Raw genomic sequence first — 24,981 nt, forward strand, 5'->3', positions numbered from 1 at the left:
CCTACTGATTTCTATCATGAAAGTTAATTTCATTAATTCAAAAGGACTTATTATACAATGTGTTGGATTAGACAATTTAGTTTGCTTCACAAATTTCATTTACCATTAACATATTTCTAAATTAAACGATTTTATTCAATATTTTACGAATAACGTCAGAAAAAAGAAAACGAAAATACATATTTTACACAGATATTGTGTATACCAAACTTTCAATCTACTAACTAAAGATTAAGATAAGAAAAACAAAAGAAATAGCGTTTCAAAATTGCTAAAGCTCTTTTTGCTTTTTGTTTTCTAAACCATTTCCTGAGACAAGATTTTCTCTAAATTGAGAATGGTGAGAGAACGTGTATTCGGCTTGGGTCCTTCTTCGACATCGCAAGTCAATTTTGCTTGCTTTACCAGATATTCCTCCACCACAGAGAAATCCTTGTCCTTGCCAAATCCTACAAAGGAAAATAATAAAGTAAGCAATATTTTGAACATAATAATGATGATGCATTTTACCATTTATGTAACATTTGGTGGAATAACCAAATTTAACCAAATTGCCTGGTATTGGCTTTATGTAATCCAAGGGCACTTCATCGACATTGCCAAAGTCGCAATATAGAATCTTTACCTTGTCGCCACAAACTTCCAGGCAAACGCCGCGATACCAACGCATATCGTCCTTAAAGAGGCTGGTGCACAATTCTCCAACTCTGGAAATTGAAAAAATTTAATGAGATTTAGTTTCTTAGGACGATTTGGGACTTACTCTGGCACATAGCCGGGCACTTTAGTCTTCTTATCTTGACCATATAGTTCGACCGTATCGAGTATCTTTTGAAAAACTTCAATTTCCTGATCGTCAGAAAAATGACATGCTGTTACAAAGCCAGTCTTATGGACTCCCACCGAATTAAGTAGCATGATTTCGACAGATTTACCAAATGCAATCATTTTGATTTTCATATCTTTGAAATAAAAACGTTCTACCGAAGATGTCTTCGTTTCGGGGATGGGACGTTTGTCTAGTTTCAGCGACTTCAGCGAACTGATCGGTGATGGTGGCAAAGAGGGGTACTTAGTGTCCTCTTTTACTTCAGATGCAGAGGGAATGTCAATAACCTCCGTCTTTTTGTGAGGTGTAAAGATCAATGGCAATAAACGATTCACCAGCGATATTTGATCGTCGGCTGCTAATAAGCTAGCAATTTCATTAGTGGAATCGGAGAATTGTATTGTCCACTCCTTTGCCTCAGCGCACAGCGCTTTCAACATGTGGCAAGCATCATTATTTGCAGGCACAGCAACAATAGGAATTTCGCTAATGGTCTTTAGCTTAATGCGTGTTAGAGTCACTGGCAAAGTGTCAATGAAACGGCAAGATGTGCGCAATATGTCCCCAGACACAGCGTGTTCATGGCCAGAGTCAATGTTGCGTACAATATAGTTGCCATTACCCTTTGATTCAGTGACCTCACCACGGAAATGCCCCTGAGTGGGGCAGAGGACTAGGGCAATGCAACCAATAGCTATGTTTTTGGGGTCAGCAAACGGTTTACATTTGCCCTCCAATTCACGCAAGATCTTTGCATAGTTTTTGGTCTCCACCGACGAAACGTATAGCTCACCGTGACTTATAACGCGTGTAATAAACACCGATTGACCCGTGGTCAGTGGCTCCTCCCAGAATTTCGAACCAATATCGCTTAGCTTGCCATTGAAAGTGCGAGCACGTCCTTCACAAATCTCCTGGCCATTTGATAGTAGAGTAATGCTAGCGCTGCGTGTTGCTCCAGACTCGGGTTGAATTTGTACACTCAAATTATCAGACTGACTGAGCAAGTCTTTTAGTGAGTCTGTGGTCAAGGTTACGGCAAAAACACGCATGGGATGAGCAACAAGGTCGCTGGGAATGCGACGCAATTTATCGGTAATGGTAACACGACCCTCGTCCATCTCATAGACTAGATAACGCGGCTTTGGCTTTTCATAAAAGTCCAAGAGGAAAGCTCGACGATAGCCTTCATCGTTCTGGGCAGCCACAAAGAAAGTGCTTGGGGACTTGGGAAAGGGTTCAGTGAATTGTATGGCAGTATTATCTTTTAGTGCTTCATTTAAATCGTCATTCAAGCTATTAAGCGCTTTCATTTGCAACAAAATCGTGTTTGGTTGCAAAATATGTACAATCTCGACATTTGGATTCGCCTGCAGCAGCTTCACGGGCAAATTTAGTGGAATAGCCAACTTGGGCTTGAGTTGCACATGATAGATCCCATCGTACGTCTTGGTGCCTAGCAAGCGTATTGTGAGATTCTTGTTAGCCTGCACCACTTCGCCCTCTGCGTTCGGTAGCTTAACCCGAAATGCAAAAGCGTTGGCATCCGCCATGGGTGATAGGGGTAAGTAAATGTTATCCAACCCAGTGGTAAGTACAGCTCCATAGTCTATTAGGCATATATCAGCTTCCTTACGCTTTGGATGCAATTCCATCACCTTGCCTCGAAAAACCTTTTTGTTAACAGTCACGCCGACCAGGCCGTCGATTGACAATTCCTCAATCCTCACACAGGGCTTGCGCTTACTCATAGCCTCGATCATCTTTTCAGTGAAGTGTTCCACAGTCTCCAAATTGGCCACATCAATTACCCAAATAATTCCACTCTCATCCACATGTGTAACACGACATTCAAAGAATTCGTTGCCTTCACGTAATTTTATGTGATCACGCCATTTCTTGGATAGAACCGTTGGCGCTAAAGGCGATTCCTTGGCTTTCACAATAGATTTCTCTTGTTTGGTTTCCGCAATCAGTTTCGATTTCGTTTTTAAGAAATCCAAATTAACATTTACCAAAGGTCTGAAACAAAGAAATGTATTGCCTACCGACGACCTCTTTTAGCTGTCTTTTTTTTGTAACTTACGGCATCACAATGCAAAAGTACTTATGGCGCTGCCAGTCCGAACGTTGACATCCATCATTGCAATAAGGCTCAGCACAACGCTGGCACATCAATGCCGCGTCCTTACCACATACAGAACAGGTTGCAATTTTCATTTCTACTGGCATTATTTATAATCGAATTTACCAGAAATTCGTGTCACAAAGAAATTTGAAAGAAAAGCACGCTTCCTTCTAGAATGAAAAATTCAAAATGGCCGACATAACGGTTAACGTTGTGAATTTTTATAATTGATTACTTACCAATAACAATTTAATTCACTGTTACTATTAACTACGAAAAGTTATAACTATATCAATGTAAACAAATTATCCTCAGTTTTTATCTAATAAATAGCGAAAATATTAATCAAAAGCTTAGCCGAAGTGCACTTTAAAAAATCACACAAGTGGAGGGAAAAGAGCTGTGAAATCTATTGATGGCACTGTCGAGGTATCGAATATTTACTTTTTTGCGCTACAATCGATTGTTGAAAAGCACTATCGAAAGTAAAACTATCGATTGTATCGAATTTTTGTTCTCAAAATATCGAAAATATCGAATGGCGCCACTAGCGATAGTTTCCCTACAAAAGAAGAGAAAAGTGTGACCATCCACAATACTAGTTTGCACCAATCGATCGTGCAGCTATCGATGAGTTATCGATAATTGAGAACATCATTTAAGAGTTTTATTACGACCCTGGTAGATCGCAGCTGTCTGTATGCAGCCCTATCCCGCTCTCTTTCGGCTTCAGATAAAAATCGCAAAAATTATCACTTTTGTTTGTTTACTTGATAAATTATTAAAATAAAAGTGAATCAAGTTAATAATGAGCTCCACTCCATCCAAGTTGAGTGCGCAGTTGGCTAATAATAAAGGCGGCGACTACAAGACACCAAAGAAGCAGAAAACCTCGTCTCGCACGTCCAACAATTTAAAGTCCATTGAAAATTTAACCAATTCAGAGGAATCAAGTGCTGCTGATTTGGACACTGCCGTTATATGCGACTCAGATGATTCGCTGGAGCATCCGCAGGCCCAGCCTGAGCCGGTAAAGCGTCGATCTACACGTATTCCAAGTCCAACAAAGAAATATCAAGCCTACAAGGAGGTGAGACATACCAGGAGGTCAGAGCCACAACAGGAGCACATTGTGGTCAACTACAGAGAGTGCACGGATGAGGAAGAGGAGAAGGGGGACGACGATCATGGCGGAGGTGGCAAACCAAACTCTCGCGACTTGCAGCTCATCCAGGCCGACTACGATGTGGCTGGCACCAGCATGTTTGGTTTTAATACACCAAAGAAGCGAGATGCCATGGCCCTGGCTGCCTTAAATGCCACTCCACGTACCCCGAAAACCCCAAAGACTCCACGTTTGGGTGTTAAGACACCAGATCCCAAGCGTAATAGGTCAGCGGATCAACCAAAGACGCCTTCACATGTCCGTTCGCGAGTCAAGAACCGTGAGTAATCCTCCTCCAATAACAAGCCATTCAACTCATTGTCTCATTGTAATTTACAGAAATAGCCAAAATTGTAGATGACTCTGACAACTCGGACTTCTCCGGCGATGAAAGTGATTTTCGTCCTAGCGGTGATGATTCCTCCAGCAGTAATAGCAGCACTGACAATGACTCTGATGATGCTGCCGATGATGATGAGCCCAAAACGCCATGCAAAACCCGTCGTCCGATTATTGTGCCTGTGCTTCCCAAGACCCCGTCAGCAGCTCGTTTGCGTCAGTCGTCCAGGGTGAAAAAATCAAATGAATATGTGCCAGAAAGTGATGGATACTTTCATTCACATGCCAGCACCAAGATAATAACCTCAGATCACACATTGGATCGCCTAAAGAATCCTCGACTGGCCGCCGATCGTTTGTTCAGTCTTCTGTCCGAAATGCGAGTCTCCCACGAGCACGAGTCGGCCATCAATGCCATGATGGAGGAGTATCGCTCATACTTTCCCAAATGGATGTGCATACTAAATGAGGGTTTCAATATACTAGTATATGGTTTGGGCTCAAAGAGGCAGCTCCTACAATCCTTTCACCGCGAAGTGTTGGCCAATCAAACGGTCTTGGTTATCAACGGTTTCTTTCCCAGTCTCACGTTGAAGGATATTTTGGATAGCATCACAAGTGAAATACTAGATGCCGGATCAAGTCCGGCCAATCCCCATGAGGCTGTGGATATGATTGAAGAGGAATTGGCATTGATACCAGAGACACATTTGCATTTAATTGTCCACAATTTGGATGGAGCCATGCTAAGGAATGCCAAAGCTCAGGCAATTATGGCCCGATTGGCACGCATTAACAATATACATCTTTTGGCCTCCATTGATCACATTAATACACCATTGCGTAAGTCCCAAAGCCTAGATCTGGTCAATGACTCGAGAATTTATTTATTTTTTCTATACTTTGCAGTCTGGGATCAGAACAAGCTGAGTAGCTTCAACTTCTCGTGGTGGGATTGCTCAACCATGCTACCCTATACGGATGAAACGGCCTTCGAGAACTCCTTGCTGGTCCAGAACTCTGGCGAATTGGCCCTATCCTCTATGCGCAGTGTCTTCTCCTCACTGACAACAAACTCACGCGGCATTTACATGCTAATTGTGAAATTCCAATTGAAAAACAAGAGTCAAGCCAACTATCAGGGCATGCCCTTCAAGGAGCTATACTCCAGTTGTCGTGAGGCATTCCTGGTCAGTTCGGATTTGGCTTTGCGTGCCCAACTTACAGAGTTTCTCGATCACAAGCTGGTCAAGTCGAAACGTAGTGTCGATGGCTCGGAACAATTAACCATTCCCATTGATGGTGGCCTCCTGCAACAGTTTCTCGATGAACAGGATAAGAAATAACTAAAACAGGATAATAATTGCTTTCGATTTTGCTGTGGCATTGTGTTTTTCTTATTGTTTTGTTTTGGTTTTTTTTTTTTTTTAGAACATATTAATTTATTATCTCTATATATATATTGTTAAATACAATTACAATCAACATTTCTTTTCGCTTTTCTTTGGAAAAAATGTTCTCGCATTTGCCCATAAAATTGTTGTGTTTCCTTTTTTTTATTCTGTTTTATTGATCATTCCGTTTTGCGCTTATTTATTGTATGTTAGCTCTCGTTTTTCCCATTTTAGATTGGCATGCATAAAAATGGGTTTTAGTTCTTGTTTTAAGTACAATTTTTGGTTTGTTTTTTTGTTTTGTTTAGTGGCGCTTAAACGGTTTTTGACTTTTACTTAATCATTTACCGTTATGTTTTTTTTATTTTGCTATATTTTTGAAAATTCTCACATACAGAAATCTAATCAAAAAGCATTTCTATACACACACACATACATAGATTTGTTTGTTTGTTGTTGTTGTTAAGCAAAGTAACTATATAAATTGTTTTTGTGTGCATTCTCATATAATCGTGGGAAACTTATGGTCTATATGCTAGATTATTTACATTCTAGAGATGTTTTATCTCTGATTCCATTCATTGCCTCAAAAATACGATATTGTTTTGAATACAAATCGTTTTTACTTTTACTTTATATTATAATTATTTATTACTCTTTGCATATTGTAATTACCTGAATTGTACACACACCAAAAGTAGGTTTAAACTCTTATGACATTATCTTATTTCTTTTTTTATAAAAATTTCCATATTTCTGATAAGTTGCATTATATAATGTTATCACCGTTTTCTTTCCTTCGTTCTCATCTGTTGATTTGTATATATTTTTAATGTATGTGGTTTTTAAATGAAAGTGAGAAATATATTTTTATTTTTCGTGTAATTCAAGAGCCACTCAAAAATTATACATTTTTAAATTAATGTCTTACAAATTTCGTTATTTTTCAAGTGTCCATTGTGAAAAGTTTCAGATTTCAGACAATTTTTCCCAAACTTTGCCTTTCTTTTCAAATTTAAACTATAATTTAGTCATCTGATTGAATATTTTTAAGTATTTCATTACTTGGATTCTGTTTACATTGAAATTATCTAATCATAATCAGTAATTAGGCCTTAAAAGAAATAAAGAAAGAAGGAAGAAGTGAGAGCTGTTTTGTATCTTGAATCTGTGTTAGACTTATAAGTTGGAATTGAGATGCCAAATAGAAGAACTTTCGAAGAAATCAATTGATGGTGATTACTATTACTATATTTCATTCATAATTCATTCTATTCAAAATAATTTGATTTAATGTAAATAAACTGTTTTATCCAAAGATTATTTAACAAACATTTCAATTAATCTGAAAGTAAAAGTTTGCCGTTTGCATATCAAAAGGAAAAATATCACAAAGAAACAACTAAAAATACATAAGTAATAACCTTTCTGATATCATGAACAAATTTTCACTCTAGCTAATTGAATTCCAAGCAAATGTATTCGAAATTAGTGAAGTATTCAAACTATTTAGTACAAAGTCATCATTTAAACAAGTTAAATAGCAAAATTTTGATCTCTGCCAAAGATAACTAAACAAATAAGGTTTCTCCTATTAACTCAAGCTAATCCAATAGTTGAATAATGCTGATATAGATAGATAGATATATATAGATTATATCATATATAGTTGCATCTCTCAGGTGGTTAGTTCTATATATTCAAACAATGTTAAAGTCAAAGTTAAAGCAGCTAAGAAGTACTTTCTCTCACTTTATATGACAAAAACAAAAAGTTTCCTATTTGCAAAAAGAATCCTTTTGAAAGGATATTTGATTTTAGAGAAAATCCAATTAATTTGTAAATATCTAAAATTGGCATAATTACTGCTGTTAGATTTCCATTCAAAAAGCCAGAATATGCAACTCAAACAGATTAAATATAAGAATAAAATGCAATTATTTGTTTTTTTTCTTGCTTACTATACACAAATTGCTACATTTTGCTTTTATTTCGACAATGTGTGTTGTGTTTGTCTGTGTCTGTGTGTGTGTTTTTATGTTTTGTATTTAGATTTTTGTACAACAATTCAATTACATTTGCGCTTAAACAAAAAGAAGTGAGTGTTTTCCATTTTAAATACTTAGAAACAAAGACAGAATTGCGAATGACGAGTGGGGGGCGGTTTGAGAGAAAGAAAGAAAGCTAAACAACAATTTCTTGATTTCTTCTTGCTCTTGGTTCTAGTGGAAAAGAAAGTGAAGTGAAGTGAAGAAGGAGCTGAGGAGTGTGTTCCATCCTTGGATCTTGGGGGTCTGTGTGTGTGTGTGTGCGGTGGTAGTAAGTGAGAGCTTTGATTTGATTTGAGCTCTTTTTTTTCTTGTTTTTGGGTATATGCACACTCCTCTCTATATGTATGTATGTATATATAGTCCAATCGGGCTGAAAATTTGCTCTCCAAACAATTTTTTAGGCAAAGTTTAACATTTACACCAAAAAAAAAAAAAAGAAAAATGAAATACACACATATACATAAGTTGTATGTGTGTATTATAAATCAACTTCATTATCATATCCGTATCATTATGCCATTACACATTTAGTCATACTCATCGAATATTCATCACAATCAAAGTGTACGCTTTGTATTCTCATACTACTACTAATAATAATAATAATAATTAATTAATTAATAATAATAATAGTTATGATTTCATTCAATTTGTTTTTTACTTTCTCTTTTTTGTATTTACGCCTTTTGCTTCAATATTATTATTTTTTTTTTGTTTATCAATTAATTAATTGTTACTTGTGGTTTTGTTTTTAGAATTGTTGGTTGTTTGTTTCTTGGTTGGTTTTTGTTTCTTCAACAGCATTCAAGTGTGTGTGTGTGTGTGTGTGTGGACTTATTTATTATTATATTTATATATATATATATTTAATTAATTAATCATTACTTGTAAACATATTAATCGTAATCATAAATCAACAAAATAAAAATACAATTTAAAATAAAGTTTTTTTTTCTTTTTGCATGTTGTTTGTTTTTTGTTTTGTTGTTGGTTTTTGTTGGTTAATACATCCTCCAAAGAAAAAAATAAAATATGTTTATTGTTGAGTTGGTTAAATCATTTGAAATCGAAATAATAAACGATAATGCTGCTGTTTGTTGCTGTTGTTGTTGCTGCTGCTTTTGGGGCTATTATTTATCATTTTTGTTGCATTGTTATTATTATTGATGATTAGATCCTTTGGATCCTTGGCTCCGATTCGGTTCATTAAATATTTCACATGTTTTTTATATTTATTAACAGTTCTATTGCAATTATGGTTATTGGCTTGTTCTTTAATTGGTGTTGTTGTTGTTGTAGTTGTAGTTTCTTGGATGATGCATTTTCTTTCTAAATTGGTGTTTCAGCTCATTTTCACCCGCTTCCTTGGTGGTCCAATTGGTGGGATTTGTTGTGTTGCGAGCGCACGAAATGCCTCCGCTATCAAATGTGAATGTGTTGTGATCATATTTTGCCAGCCGGAAGTTTCCATCACATCGGTGGCATGACTGTACAAAAAGAGAGAGATAAACATTTAAAGATTAGTTAACATGTTATCAAAAGGCAATATTACAAGTCAATGACTAAAGTTTCACTAAGCTAAGGCAGAAATTTTCTTTCCTATGTGAAATTTCGTAGCAAAATAGTTTAGAGTGACCTCCGACGGCTTTTACTACAAGCAAATGTTTGTTTTTATCATAGACTACCTTTTGATTGATAGTAATAGAGGTCAGAGGTCACTAACAAATAAAGGAAAACTACTTTTTAAAGTCTAGAAAGCAAAACCTAAACAAAGTGTGTCTAAAAATGTTGGTTTGCCTTTACACTTACGTATTAATGAAATCTATCGTTTGTGCTTTCAATTGATCCGCACTATGGAGATCAGCTAATATTAAGGTTTCGGCTGCTGTTTCTACAGAAAGATTGACGCACAGCGCCTCCTCGCACATCACTTTCAGCTTTTCGAGTGCATACTGCAAGTAAATAATGTGAAATTGTTTAATTAGTCGGCTTGATATATGAATTTTAGATTCGTTGCTTACCTTATCAGCAGCCGCTAGGAGATCATCAGCCATTTTTTCTAAATTTGGCGCCTTGCCCGTGTATATGAATCGTAGCATTTCTTTAAGAACCTCATGATCCACATCGGTTATGGCTACACGATTCAGCTTACGTTCCTCCATCTCATGCTCAAACATGGCCGCAAAGACATCGCTGCGCGCTATTAAATTGTTTTGGAGATATAAATTAGTAATTCTATTTAGATGAATTTGGTTTGCTTTCAACTAACCTGCCAATATGGCCTTGTGCGCCTGAAACTCACGGCCTCCAACCGAGAGCGTTACATCACTAAACTTTTCATTGTCAAATAGATTGCCAAGATCCTCGGATAGTTTACATTCGGGCACTTTGAACTGCACAATATTGGATTGTCCGGAGATGTTCACACTGTCCGCCACAACGCTAACCTCACAGAATATGGTCAACTTGTCCTCGGGCAGCAGGCCATTAGCCTCATCCAAGAGAAAATCGCGTCGTATGAATTTCTTAAAGCCCCAATCTTTGCCCTGAACGAAACGATAAGCTCTGTAACGAAAAGAAATCCAATTTAGTATTAAATCGCGTGTTTTTTGGTGGACTTTATATAATCTTAAACTTACCGTTGGGATTCCATAGCTTTGGTTTCCTCACGCTTAGCATTTAAAATGGAAAATTTGAACTTGGCTCTGACTTCTGATTTATTGCAGGAAACTAATAGTAAATATAGTGATAAGTAATCCTTGCTCTCCTCATCCAGACCTTTGGGATTAACGCGTAAACACCTACAAATTGTTTGAGAAAAGTATTAATATATTTGATTTTTTAATTTCATAATGAATTGAAAACTTACCATTTTAGTTTGTCATTAGCACCGGCAGAGAATGTGGACGATTTGAGTACTTCACCCATTTCTTCCCGACAAAAACTAAAGTTATTTATGGTCCACATATAACTAAATTTAACCACTTTGACCTGCAAAGAAGAATAGAATATGAGTTAATCATTTAAGGAGAGATAATTTCAAGAGTTTTTACACGAGACATTAACAAGTGCAGAGGAAAAAATGTATATTTCATCGAAAAAGCTAATCAATTAGGCGACTTTCACTTAATATTAATCGATAGCTTTTCACAGTGTTGTAAAGTTCTGTGTTAAAAATGTCCCTATTTCATATAGAGTTGTTACCTGATTGATCTAAAAACTAATGTCCTTGAGCAGTAATAGAACTATAATGAAGATATTGTCATGTATCCTTTGAATCTACTTTCGATTCCCTACTTAAATTGATGACAGAGTCCTATTTTCTATAAGGACCCTAAATTCTCATACTCTCTTCTTATATTTGCCTTGCCTTGGACCACCTTAGATGGGAAAGAAGAGTTCTCAAATTCCATCATTGGGATTCTCATCATCTGATGATCGGTCATCCATCTTTTTTTTCGTTGTTGTGTGTTCTTTCAACACCTGTACCTCCACCTCTTCTGTCTCCTTTTGCTGCACCTTTTGGTAACCTCAAACAAAACTTGCAACGGAAATGCATTTTTCTTGTGGCCACCACAAAACAAGAAGTGGAACAAAGTAAAATGGATTCAGTTTACAGAAATGTGAAATATGAGCCTTTATCCGATGCAAATCCATAGGAATGCCAACATTGTTAACAACAACAAAGTGTCTTTCCACACTACTCTATACTCTCTTTTGGAAATTTAATCCTTTTTGCCAAGTGTGGGATTATTTGGGATGTGTGTGTGTGTGTGTAGTTTACCTGTGTGTAACACCAATTCTCTGCAACTGGAGTATTAACTTCCGGCAAGGGTGGCGATGGTACACGACTGACCGCCATCGTGCTACTGGATGCGTGCAGGTTCGACGTGACTCTAGCTGTTTGGCTTGCCTGACATTCGTTTACCGGCAATCTGTAATAACATATAAATAAACATAGAAATTAATTTATAATCAAGGATTAAGGATTACTTTGTTAATCTATTAAATTTTTAGTCTTAAGCACCTTGGCTCTTGTATTAGATCCATAATGCTGCGTTCGAATTCAACTTTCACGAAATTGCTATCGGAATTCGAATGCCTGGCCAATAGATTCAATAGCTTTAATAGCAAAGAGTTCTCCAGCTTGCCGAATTTTCCCAACAACAATAAACAAGGAAGGAAGCCGAGCAGCACGATAACAACAAAAAGTAACGCACAAAAAAATGTTCTTAAATATTTATATAAAACAAAAAATGTTTAATTTTACAAAAAAACCACGAGACACAAACGCGCGGACAACAGAAAATGAAATGCGCCAAAATTTGCTGAGTTCATAATTGCGGAACAAGGAAAGGCAATGTAAAAGCAATATATTGAACCGTTATTCCGCAACAAACGAAATCGCGAAAATAAGAGCGAGAGCAACAAACGGAAAGCGACCGCGAGAGAGTGAGCGAGTAAATGAGAGCTGAATAAATGGAGTAAATTGGAGTAACTGATCTTCAATTTGAGTGCAATGTAAAAAGCTCCAGAACTGTGAGCAGAGGCAGAGAGAGAATCTTAACAAAGTGATGAACCGTCGCGCAAGAGCACCAAATGAAAACTGACAGACAGGATGGAGGATGAGAAGATATCTTCTAAGGATATAGAGGCTAAAGCAGCAAGAGTCTGCGCAGAGCAGATGACAACAAAAACAACAACAAAACAATGGTCGAGAAAATGTTGCCAAGAGTTGGAAAATTGACGAAACACACACACACATACACACACAATGGTCGATACAAGGTAGAGGCAGATGAGAAGAAACAAGGATAGCAGGATAAGGAGGGGGTGAGAGCAGGAGAAAGGACAATCATCTTTGGCTTTGTTCGCCGCTCGTTCGGCAGATGCATGTAGCGAAAAAAATAAAGGAAGCAACAAACATTTTTATACAATTAACCAAAAGAAAAACTCGGGAAAATCTTTACAATTATATACACAAGGCTGCTTTTAGCTGCTTGCTTGCCGCTTGCAGCGAGGTTGAAGAGATTTTCCAAGGTGTTTTTGGCTGCTGCTGCTGCCGCTGCTGGCGATTTTGATGGCCATCAGCCAAAATCCAGCTGAAGGACCTTCAATGAGCCCTTCGTATGAGCCTCACCCTCTCTCTCTCGCTCGCTCCTTCCACTTCTCCCTTCCTCTGTTTATTCATGTGTGTGTGTGTGTGTTTAAAAAGGTTGACGCGCATTTTGTCAAGGTGAACAAACCGTAAGCAATGTTGACGTTGACGTTGACATCGACGCTGCGCTGCCGCTGCCGAAGTCGCAGTCGACGTCTGCCAGCAAGCAAGCCAATGCCTTAGTACTTTGTCAAGCCTGCTTTATTCAATCTTTTTAGTGAGTTTGTTTTAATGTTAATGACATTGATTTGGCATTGAGGCACGCACACACCTGACTTGCTACTTCTTCTCTCTCGCTCAGTCACTCTTCTGGCTCTCTTTCCATCTCATTCAGACGCTGCCAAGGGCCTAAAAACCAAAACCAACAAAAAAAAAAATTGCTTGTTATGACATTGAACAAGCATTTTTTTCTTCTTCTGCTTCTGTTGTTGTGGCGCCACAAGCACAAAACGATAATCGACAAGGAGTAGGAGTAGGAGGAGGAAGAGGGAGGGAGGGGAGCTAACTCAAGGTAGGTTAAACTGAAGCAATAAGAGCAATTGAGCTGAGAGATTAAAGCTACTGAAGGGGCAGCAGCAGCAGAACTCCCAAAAGCGTGCTTAATGACTCAGCGCAATAAATGTGTGTGTGTGGGGGGGGCGGGGGCGACTTATTTTGGGATGGACCTCAGCTATTTAATAAATTTTAATAAAGTAAGCGGCTAAATATTAGGCATGAAAAACCTTTTCACACTTAAATAATTCAAAGAAACGAATTTAACTTAAACTGTTTAGTCCAGGCTAAGACCAAGACAAAAGGATTCCCCTTTTTCCCCCCAGCTGCTGGCTGCGGCATCGACTTAGCAAACAACAACAACAATAACAACAAACAACAACCAACAGCAGCGCCAGCTGATGAGACGAATGCATTTCGATACACTCAGATACACACACACACACAAGAGTCACAGACACCCCCGCAGAGAACGACAGACATACACACACACAGTTAAAGAATGAAATTGATTTGGTATGCCAACAGTGGCGGATTAGAACTAATGCGGGTAGCTCTAACTGACTTACAAGGTCAATTTATTAACCATTAAAACATATATTTCAATGATGTATTTATAGTTGAAGAAAAGTTGTATATTAAACTCCTAAAAAGTCTGTTAAGTTATTTAAAAATCTTAATTCTTATATCCTTTGATTAATATTTAATACATTTTTGTTATTTCAAAACAAATATAGTTCGAAAAATGTGTAGTACAAAGCTTATTGCATTTTTTTAATAAGCAGAGAAATTTATGTCTTGGAAATGTATTATTTTGAAAGAAAATCGATCCTGTAAATTTCAAATCGACAAGATTTTGGCGTAAAAATATTAAATAAACATAAAAATTTAAATTTTGATTCGACAAATTTTCTAATTTCACACTTTAATGAAATTTTTAATAGACACAGAGAGATTTAGTTATAACTAAGTAATGAAATTATGAATAGAAGTTTTCCTCATTATGATTCTCAACCTTTTTCAAACTAACTGCTCAAGCATATCCTTCAATCCAGCCCTGACTGACTGACTGACTGGTAGAGGATACGTGATCTACCCAATGGACACGCTTGTTTATGTGCCCTTGCACCATGGGTGATCTCGCAAAGTAACCATTATGTGGTGGGAGAAGAAGATTCAAAAAGGAAGAAAACGAAACGAAGAATAATACATAAATTCAAGGAGAATGAATTTACAATAAATGGTAGAGCAGCACGCGCGTTAAAGAAATTAAGAGAAAAAGGAAAAGAAAATCTCTTCTTCCTTGTAAAGCGGCTTAAGCAAAAGTGAAGGGGGCAAGCAATAAATGATGCAGCTGCCACAAGACGTTAAATAAGGAGGAGGGACTAATGAAAACTTTTCACCAAAAAAAAAAAGAAAAAAAACAAAAGAGAAGTAACTATGTATACGTGGGGTATGTGTTATATAATTTGCGGTGGCGACTCGCTTTGGCGATTTCCACCAACAACAACAACAACAACAATAATACTTCCGGCAACTTTTCATTAGCATTTAAATGAAATTTGATAAAACGCAAAACGAATGTGGACAGCAACAAAAAAAATGAAATGAAATGAAAAGAAAAGAAGAGGGGAAAAAACTGGTGAAAATTTTCATAGTTTTTTTGTTGTTGTCTTTCTTTTCTTTTACAACAAATTATCGCATGAGTTTTCACTGGCATGGCGTTTTCACCGAGCACCGCCAATACCAAAAACCCACAAAAACAACAACAAAAATGCTCCTTTCACTCGACGCCAGCAACTCCAACAACAACAACAACAAATGAGTTGGGGAGTGAAAAACGTTGGCAAAAAGGAAACGCTTTTCTTTTTTGTTGTTGTTGTTGTTGTCGCTGCTTTTACATAAATGTGGCGCTCGTCGCCCAGATGCAAAGATAATTTTTGAAGAAGCGGGAAATTTAATTTAAATAATGTGAACTTTCATGCCAATGAAAATGATTGCAACAGACACACACACACACTCTCACACACACACACTCTCACACACACACACTAAAAAAGAGAAACTCTTTAACGAAAAGTCTTCATTTCCTCTCTAACTCAAATAAAATGCAAGCGCAACTCTTCAATCATGTTGACACATCCACCTACCAAAAATTTCACATGGGCGTAGATCATTTAAGGAGAAGGGGGACAAAAGGAGGCAATTTCTTGCCAATTAGAACCCAGAGAGGCAGAACCGTATTTAGGAAAGGGGGTCAATTTGCCAGCACAAGAGTGTTGCCCATTTGGGAAATGGGAAATTACAGTTTAAAATTTAAACTTTAAGTGTTATAATTATAAATATATTAGAAAAGTTTTTGGAAAATATTTCCAAAAATTTTACAAAAAATATAGTACACAAATGCTAAAAACTTTCTTGGGTTTAGGATAGTTCTTTCTTTGTCCAGAAGAACCAAAAAGAATCAATCAAGGATCGTCAAAAAATTGTGTTTTTCTTAGGATATCCGTTCAGGGAGTTTCTACTGTAGCAAACATTTCTATACACATATCTAATAATCCTCTATCCCTCCCTCCCTCCCTGTCACACACATTTTGTTGCTATACGAAAATGTCAACACTTTTGACGCATATTAATTTTCAAAAACTCCCACGCTCAAGTTTTTTCACCTCTCTTCTCCTTTCGTTTTTGGGTCTTTCACCGTTTGGAGTTCAGTTCGGTCGCTGCTGCGTCCATTTGCCTTTTGTTGTTGTTGTTGCTGCCAAAGGAGAAAGCTTCCCAAACGCCTCGCTCTCCCCTCTAACTGCTGCTGCTGATATCACTCACTTTTTCTCTCTCTCTCTTTTGCGCTTTGCAGTTTTGCTTGCAGTTTTTCGTGAAAGTCGGATGGCAAAAGAAAAAACGTTTTTGTTGTTGTTATATAAAAATCATTTAAGTAGAGTGAAATTTGCCAAGTTTCGCCTATTTGATTGTGTTTTGCCTTTTGTTTTAACTTAATATTAAAAGTTGATTAATTAAAATGTACGCTTTTTGTTTTTTTTTTTTTTTTAATAATATGTTATGCATTTATTTGTGAATGCAAAGAAACAATTTCACAATGCAAAGAGTACGATCAATTATGAAAATTAAAAGGGTTATAAACAAAGACCGTCAAGTGATCTAGAAATGGGTTTAATTTAGTTTGTATTATTTCAATTTAATATAGTCTGTCTAAAATATCCATATAACTTCTTTGTGTGCCCTATTTCCCATTTAACTGATGTTATTTTTTACAAAAGCCTTAATGGTTTCTATTTTTATGCTAATAAACTAGATGTCGTTTGCTTTAGGCGCGGGCGTGTATGTTGATATATTGTTTATTGCAATGGTTTCTTTTTTGTTTTTTGACACTTTTTTTTTTTGGGGTCACACAATTGCAACACAACAACAAATGAAAGTCTAAAAAAAAGAGTTAATAAAGAAACAAGTAATGAAGGGAAAACCAACAAAAATGAGAGAGAAAAAAAATTGTTCGATTACGTAAAAGAAAACAACAAAAATTACAAGCATAAGCAAGCATGGGCAGCGGCTAGCGCTGAAAATTGCGCTTATTTATATGACGCGCACTGTAAAATAGCGTAGGCGTCGCTGGCAGAGGCAGAGGCAGCGACAGCAACTGCGACGCAAGCAACAGCAGCGAATTTCACCCGATCGTAAACGAGAGCACGAACAAGATTTTTATGTAATAGTCACTACAACAACAACAACAACAGCAACGGCCAAACAAAGCGAAACGAAACGTGAGCTTGCGGCAACGCTAAACTTGTTTGATGACGTCGTCGTCGTTGTTGTTGCTGTTTTTTGTGATTGCAAAGCTTGGCTTAAGCAAGCCCGTTTGTTGGCTCTCTCTCTCTCTCTTGTGGCTTCGCTCTCTCGATTTCTCTCTCTTTGCGGCAAGCACATGGTCGTTTAGCGCGTGGCTTAGAGCCCGAATGTTTGTTGTATAATAAATTTTCACAACATTTCAAACATTATCATTAATATTGTACCCTGTAAGGCCTGGAGCGAGACGGGTATATTAACATCTGCCAATTGTATGCTTACTTCCCCCTTCCCCCTTAACTTGTTTAGTTTGGTGCGGGGTTTGGGGGGGTGTGTGTTTTGTGGCGCCCAATTAGAAATTAATATCAAATCAAACATCAATTTGGCTCTCAAACATCGTTTTGGGGCTTAAAGTAAAACACAAGTGGCAGCGCAGCAGCAGCAGCAGGAATGAGGGGCAGAGCGGGGAGGAGGGGGAAGAAACTTTTGCTTGTTTGCATTTTGCCGCTTTTACCATTTCTCTGCACTTTCTAAACAAATTGTGCGAGGCAAGAAATTGGCTTTCATGCGTTTTCACATTTTGTTTTTGTCGTGCTTTCTTTTTGTTATTTTCTCCATTTCTCCCCGGTCCTACCCGCCAAACCCCCTCCCCACCCTTCCCCGCGGTGCGGTGTATTGCTTCCTTCCCTCGTTTTGGATTTCTTAAACTTTTTCTTTTTTCTTTCATCGGTTTGGTCGTCTTGTTCGTCGCTGTCGTCGTCGCCGTGATCTTGTGCCTGTATTTGGCTTAAAAGATCGCTTTTTATTGGCTTAGAAACTTTTTAGTCTGTTTGTGTGCGTGTGTGTGTGAGAGTGTGTGCTTGATTTCGAAGAGATTTGTTCTAAATAAAATGTGGGTTGAGTGAAAGAGGAGTTTGTTAGTAGTTTAGATATTTTTTCTCTGTTTTTTCTTCATTTTTTTTTTTTTACGATTATTGGGTGAAATGTGTTAAACAAAGTGAAAACTAAAGCGAAAATAATTTCATAGTTTTCAAAACTGTATTGTTAGCCAGATGACAAGTTGTGTGTTGGCTTGGGTTCTTGGCAACATGTTGCTAGCAACAAATGTTGATAAAGTAGCTTAAATTGAAGAGGTGTCAAATATTTAAAAGATAGATCTATTAGATATATCATTGCAACAAGTTTGCTTAAGTTTTTTTGTATTGACATTTGTTAGATCTGGGAAAGGATAGGATAAGGTGTATTTATATACACTTTTTTTAAAGAATAAAAAAGACAAATACTCTCTCAACTTATCGCATCACATTCGTGATGCATATATAATTGCTATTTCGTATTGGAAAGTGACTTTGCTTAAGTGGAGTCATGCATATTGCAACAACATTTTGTTGCCTGGGTCTTGCGTAGGGCCTCTCTTTGTTTTTGGAGATGCAGTGAAGCAAACTTCCCGTCCCGTTTGGGCAGATGGCGTAAAAGAAACAAAAAAAACAGAAAAGAAAAACCGCAAAAACTGAAACAAAAAAATCATTTAAAATGTAATTTTTGCTTGGAGTTCTGCTTTAATTTAAGTAGAGTACATACATAGAGGAGAGAGACAGATTTACATTTTGTATGAACGTCAGTGAAGCATTGATAATAATAATCCATGACTCATCTTTGGGTGGGAAGAGTCGACGACGACGACAAAGAAGGCAGAGATTGAGACAAAGAAGGTCTCTATCAGACAACAACAGCAACAAACAAGGCCAGAGAAAAGTAAGTAAGCAACAAGTGCAACCAGCCAGCCAGCCAGCCAGCCAGCCATCCAAATGGCAATTTACTGGCACATGGTCAAAGTAAAACGCAAAACCGAACCATGGGCTCAATTTCCAGCTCTCTTCTTCAATGACAACAAAAACGATGGCAATGCGGCGCACGCAGCTTTCAATTTGTTTGCTGACCTCAAAAAACATGTTGGCTCTCACCCACTCATATAATAAATACACACGCTATCACTTTGTATACCACACCATCCGACCATCCGACCATCCGTCCATCCGCCCTCCCTAACCCACGCCCCTATTAATTAACTTAACAATAAACGCATCAGCATAAAATTTGTGTGTGTTTACCCAAAAAACAAAAAGAAAAAAAAAAAATGTTATATTTAGGTTTTAGGTTAGAGCCACAAGAAGTAAGTTGGCCTTTTATTTTCCACTTTTTTTGGGTCATTGTGTATGTGAAAGGAACCTACCTAAAAGATGGAAAGAGAGAAGTAGTAGTGGGAGTGGAAGAGGGTGCTCTATATATATTAATTACTTAAGTTTTCCATACCCTCTAATCTAGAGTATACATGAAAAATATCAAGTAAACGGAAAATTCTATAAATGAAAGGGATTGAATTCTTTACCTTAAGCCAAATTCTTAGAATATAAAGTTTATATTCATTTTTTGCCGAAATTATGGCTTAATGGGAAATTTGAAAGCGAATCTAGAGTTTCTATTTACACTAGAGTTCAAGTTACTAAAGGGGTATTTGAAAGTCATTGTAAGAAAAAAAAGTGTTCCAAGTGTTTTCTTCTTTGTGTGTTGGGGAGTTTATTCGTGTTTATTTGTGTTGGTAAAAGTTACAACATGGCCATGGTTCAGTGGATCACACACCGTGTGTCTCAGTGTGTGTGTGTGTTAGATAGAAAAGTAGAGAATGATTAGTAAATAAATCATCAAATTTCAATAGGGCTAAAAGTAGCGGCAAGCAATTACTTAAGCAAGTAAGGTCATAATATACAGTCTTTTTTTTCTGTATATATGTATATATAGAAAACTAGCCATCTAGGTTACGTCGAGGTTGAAAACTCAAGCCTAAGTAGCGCAAACACACACACAAACACACACATACACACAATAGGCAATGCATATTAAAATACAAACAACAAATTAATAATAATACATACAATAATAATAAAAAATAAAACTACAAGTCATCAAAATTAACACAAACAGAAACAAAACCAAACAAAATAAATGCCAAGAGAAACTTTGGCGGCAAACTATTTATTTGTTTGTTTCACTCACATTTGTTGTTGTTGTGGCAAAAATAATTCAAGGATTTGTCATGGAATTGGAAATGTAAAGTAGTTCAGGGCAGTCGAAAGGTCCTAAACACACACACACACACACGTATACATTGAGATACATGGCCAACAGCCAACAAAGTGGGTCAGAGCTTGGCATCTCTCAAGTGCATTGCGTTTGGGTTTTTAAGTTGAGAATGAATGGGGATTTTCACCTTCTAAATGAAAACTTGTAGGGAAACTGGAGCAGAACCCCGTCTAAACCCGATGTCATCGAGATTCTCAAGTGTCTTATCACTAAAACATCATTTTTAGGTCATTCGAATCTCGAATTTATTTAAGATTAGTTGCTATTCATTAAAAGGCTATCCCTCCCTTTCAGATGGTTCAAGTTTTAGATTTTCATCATGAATCACTCTAGTTTATATCTTAATTTATTATCACAAAGTTGTGAATTGTTTTTCTTTAGTTATTGTTTCGATTTTGTATCTCGTAATTTACCTTTTATCACAGAAATTTGCGGCGGCGTTACAAAATTCCTTAGAATTGGGGCATTTAACTAATAATACTAGGCACAGAGGAGATTGTTGTGGTTGTTGTTGATTGTTGTTGTTGCTGTTGTTGTTGTTGTTGTGATGATGATGATGGTGTTGGTGGTTATTGTTGTTGCTGCTGCTGTGGTGGTGATGATGATGCTGTTGTTGTTGTTGTTGTTGTGCAGGATGCGAGCAATTAAAATGTTGTTGTTGCTGCTGTTGGTGGTGGTGCTGATAGGGCGGCAAAGAAGACACAGTTGACGAGGAGGAGGAGGAGGAGGATGCTGATAATATTGCAGAATTCGTTGAGGAGGCCGTACTGATGGGTTGATGATGTTGCTGCTGGTTGAGATGCCGCCTTATAGACTGATTGATGCGATTTGTAATGGAATTGGTCAGGGCGGAATGATGGCTATGTAGATGCGGTGTCGAAGAAGCCGCCGACGACGAGGAGGAGTTGGACGACGACGACAAGTTGCTGGTGGATGAGGAGGCTGCTGTTGAAGAAGAAGAGGCGGCACCAAATAAACGGCTAGCTATAATGCTGTTGCTGTGGTGAATGCTGTTGCTGTTGTTGTTGTTGTTGCCACCGTTGTAGTGTGTATTGCCTATGCAGGCACTGCTGCAATTGTTCGACGACGAGGATGAGGAGGAGGTGGATGATGAGGAGGAGGAGGAGGACGAGGTGGAGGATGTCGATAAGTATGAAGAGGAGGCAATGTTTGAGGAACTTTGTGAACGGGTCAAAATGTTTTGCAAGTTGTTGCTGCTGGTGCTGCTGCTGCTGCCGTATATGTTGCTAGGTGTTGCCAAATGTTGCGCCAGTGTTGCTGAGCTACTTCTACTAGTTGCTGGTGCTGCTACTGTTGCAGTTGCTCCACTTTCGTAATTCAGGTGACCCAAATGTTGTTGCAAAACTGAAGGCACTGCTGCAGCAGCAATTGGTTGCTGCGGCGGTGTTGGCGGTGGTGTCGATAAAATATGTGGGTGCTGTTGCTGCTGCTGCTGCTGCTGCTGCGTCGACAGCGATGATCTGCGCAGTAATACTGGAGGCGTTGATATCAATTGCTGCAGTCGACTGCAGTTGCCACTGCTACTGCTACTAGCCGCTGCTGTTGCTGTTGCTGCTGCTGTTGCTATTGCCGTTTCGGGCGGCGTGGCCAAAACGCTGCTTAACACGCTGTTGCTGTTGCTATTGTTGCTATTGTTATTGGCCGCATTATGTTGCACTTCTTCTTGACAGCAACAATTATCAGTTGGTAGCTGCTGCGATTGTTGCTGCTGCTGCTGCTGTTGCTGCTGTTGCTGTTGCTCTAAATTCACATCGACAACAACATTCTCATTTTGATAGATTTCATTTAGATGACGCTTTTTCTTGATTTTCACATAAGGCTCAAACATTTTATATTGAAACCAACAAAAATTCAAAAATTCTTGTAAAGATTAATTATTTATGTTACAATTTTTGTTTTCCTTGTATATAGAATTCACAAACCACTTGAGGCACACACAACCACAGAAACAGACACAGACACACACATACACACTTGTACACTTTTCTTTATTCTTTCTTGGTTATTATAAATATTATTTTTTCTCTTCTATCGCACTTTTAGCTTTTTTTTCTTTCTGTTGTTTTTGGATTGTATCAAAAAGATTGCTCAATATTTATTATAATTTTTTTTTGGCGCTTTTCTTTGTTTTGTGGTTATAAATTTTTCATTTGAACTACTTAAAAAATCAACAAATCTTTGTTGGTATTGTTGTTGCTGCTTTTGTTGTAGTTGTAGTTGCTGTTGGTCTTGTTGTAGTTGCTGCTGTTGCCACACATGCTTGCTGCTGCTGCTCAGCTTTTATTTTCTTGTGTTGTTTTGTATTCAGTTGTTTTATTTTAATTTAATATATACATACACATATACATATGTATTTTATTATATATATATTTTTTTTATTTTTGTGGGCGACGACGGGCACACGTAAACGAGGCGAGAGAATGAAATGAAACCAACCGCTTCGTTTGAAAGTTTGCGCAGAACTGATGTTGCTGAGCGCTCAAAACTCATACTCATGTTGCTGCTGTCGACGATGACGGCGACGGCGATGTTGCTGCGCTGCGACTGTTGCTGCCAGCATTGAGTGAGCGCGCAAGTGCAAAGAGCGAGTGAGAGCAAACAAGTTAATGAGATATTAAAAGAGACAGAGACACACAGAGAGAGAGAGAGGCAGGCAGAGAGAATGTTTTAATTTCAGTTGAGGGCCAGCTGATAAATTTTTTCGGTTTCTCTAGTGTGTGTGTGTGTGTGTGCATGAACGCATGTGTGTGGTCATCAGGATTGAACCGGCGGCAGTCCTTGGAACCAGCAGATAAAACTACTGTAATCACTTAGTCACAGCTCCTCTGCTTCTTCTTGCTTTGAGTAGAGCCGCCGCCTGAATCTTCGGCCTTGGCTCTTATCGTTTAGCGCAAAAAGTACAGCAACAGACAAAATCATATCACATTTTCTACATACATATACTTCCTTTTCCTTTTCTTTTTTTTCGGCTTTTCTTTGCCGTTTCTTTTCAGGGTTTTCTGTTTTGGGGCGGCTCATCTTTGCTCTATGTATGTTGTATGTATCCAAAGTACTGAGGGGCGTTGCCAGCAACAGCAACAACAACAACACCAACAACAACAACTACAAAACATATGTTGTTGGTCTTCTTTGGTAAACCAAAAACGAACAAGCCCACCCAGTACTTTATTTCACTCGACACTCCGCTTCACTCAGTGGCGGCACCATTACCACCATCTGCCTGTCCATTTACTCTCTCATCACATTCGTCCCATTTATGGCGTGCAAATTAGCATCGCCCTGCGCCCTGTGCCCTACGCCCTTTGCCGACATCGTGTGTGTCCTTTGGGCAACCAAATACTGTAGTATATGTGTATCCGTTAGTTAGATTATTCCCTCTCTGTCTCTCTCTCTCTCTCTCTCTCTCTGTCGTCTGAAGTGTGAATTCCTTTGCAAAGGATCTCCATTTCAAGTGTTTGCCTTGAGAAATTCGATTTCCGTGAGTGTGCACGAGAAAAAATTCACATATTTTTCGAAATTATAGTTATTAGTTTTTCCTTCAATTCATTTACTATGTATATTAGCACCCACGCAATGTCAAATACTGTCGAAAGCATTGAAACACACACACACACACACACATGCACGCACACCACTCTCCTCCTACTCATTGAAATATAGTCCCACCATAAAAGGTAATGGAATTAAATTAATGTGAATAGTTGGCTCATCATTTTTTGATACCCTTCAAAAAGCTATTTATGTTTAAACTGCACGACAAAATTGTTTGATTTTAACTTATTTGAGTTAATATTTTAAGAGCTTTCACTTCAAAATTTCAAATTTTATAGATTTGAGTATGACGATCACAAGTTTTCAAAAGTTGTGTTTATATAATTAGATTTAATATTCGAATTTACATATTTTTCTACTAGATGAATTTAAGTTTAGGGTATACAAACATCGGTGAACTTGTAGCTAGCTTCCGGTATGTGTTAATATCAAAAGGCCATTTGAACGATCGCTGACCTTTAAACCTATGAGTGTTTGCGTGTGTGTGTGTGTGAGTGTTTGTATATGCCAATTGGTTGCCATTGCTTCCCTATTGGCATTTGAGGAAACTAATCTAACCCATCTAGCACACATGCTGCTTCACCTCTCGCCCTCTCTCTCTATCCCTCTCTATCTGATAAAGGTCTCTGAATCTTCAATGAGGTAGAACAACAATCAATATACATGTATATATACAAATGTAGTTGTCTGTTTTTCTCTCTCGCACTTTCACAACAAAAATCGATTTTCAATGCAAAAATTTCATTTACTTCACATGACTTACTTGACACTAATTTCCATAAATAAAACAAAAACAAAAAAGCAGAAAGAAACAAAACTTAATAAAAATGCCCGACACTCTCACGCTGACAATAACCCAATTTTCACAAGCAAAATAGACTCGAAACACACAATGTCGTCGTCGTTGTCG

At 37.7% G+C, this 24,981-nt stretch overlaps 3 protein-coding genes across 5 annotated transcripts in view; 1 reads left to right on the top strand and 2 right to left on the bottom strand.

The window, feature by feature from the left end:
* Positions 1 to 93: 93 nt before the first annotated feature.
* Positions 94 to 3,372, bottom strand: LOC6649476. Its single transcript, XM_002072098.4, has 5 exons — positions 3,197 to 3,372; positions 2,916 to 3,127; positions 764 to 2,851; positions 511 to 707; positions 94 to 449 (listed from the first exon to the last, which is right to left on the bottom strand). The coding sequence occupies exons 2-5, from the start codon at positions 3,059 to 3,061 to the stop codon at positions 298 to 300; spliced, it is 2,583 nt and encodes an 860-aa protein (XP_002072134.2). The 5' UTR covers positions 3,062 to 3,127; positions 3,197 to 3,372; the 3' UTR covers positions 94 to 297.
* Positions 3,373 to 3,647: 275 nt separating this feature from the next.
* Positions 3,648 to 5,998, top strand: LOC6649477 (origin recognition complex subunit 2). Its single transcript, XM_002072099.3, has 3 exons — positions 3,648 to 4,402; positions 4,462 to 5,304; positions 5,371 to 5,998. The coding sequence occupies exons 1-3, from the start codon at positions 3,766 to 3,768 to the stop codon at positions 5,805 to 5,807; spliced, it is 1,917 nt and encodes a 638-aa protein (XP_002072135.1). The 5' UTR covers positions 3,648 to 3,765; the 3' UTR covers positions 5,808 to 5,998.
* A 3,121-nt stretch (positions 5,999 to 9,119) lies between these two features.
* The window catches only part of LOC6649478 (protein roadkill), a 71,542-nt gene continuing 55,680 nt past the window's right edge, over positions 9,120 to 24,981 (bottom strand). Inside the window, exons 1-8 of one of the 3 annotated variants that reach the window (XM_023179809.2) lie at positions 20,912 to 22,382; positions 11,691 to 11,841; positions 10,776 to 10,897; positions 10,546 to 10,707; positions 10,176 to 10,471; positions 9,928 to 10,106; positions 9,716 to 9,858; positions 9,120 to 9,393 (exon numbers count right to left, since the gene is read on the bottom strand). In XM_023179809.2, the coding sequence (XP_023035577.1) occupies positions 9,249 to 9,393; positions 9,716 to 9,858; positions 9,928 to 10,106; positions 10,176 to 10,471; positions 10,546 to 10,707; positions 10,776 to 10,897; positions 11,691 to 11,841; positions 20,912 to 22,347 (2,634 nt within the window). In that variant the 5' untranslated portion in view covers positions 22,348 to 22,382 and the 3' untranslated portion in view covers positions 9,120 to 9,248. Of the gene's footprint in view, positions 9,394 to 9,715; positions 9,859 to 9,927; positions 10,107 to 10,175; positions 10,472 to 10,545; positions 10,708 to 10,775; positions 10,898 to 11,690; positions 11,842 to 11,933; positions 12,485 to 20,911; positions 22,383 to 24,981 lie in introns of those variants that run through there. The other 2 variants (XM_023179810.2, XM_023179812.2) reach the window with 2 other exon arrangements.

This window comes from Drosophila willistoni, chromosome 3R, assembly GCF_018902025.1.
Source record: "Drosophila willistoni isolate 14030-0811.24 chromosome 3R, UCI_dwil_1.1, whole genome shotgun sequence".
Taxonomy (NCBI): domain Eukaryota; kingdom Metazoa; phylum Arthropoda; class Insecta; order Diptera; family Drosophilidae; genus Drosophila; species Drosophila willistoni.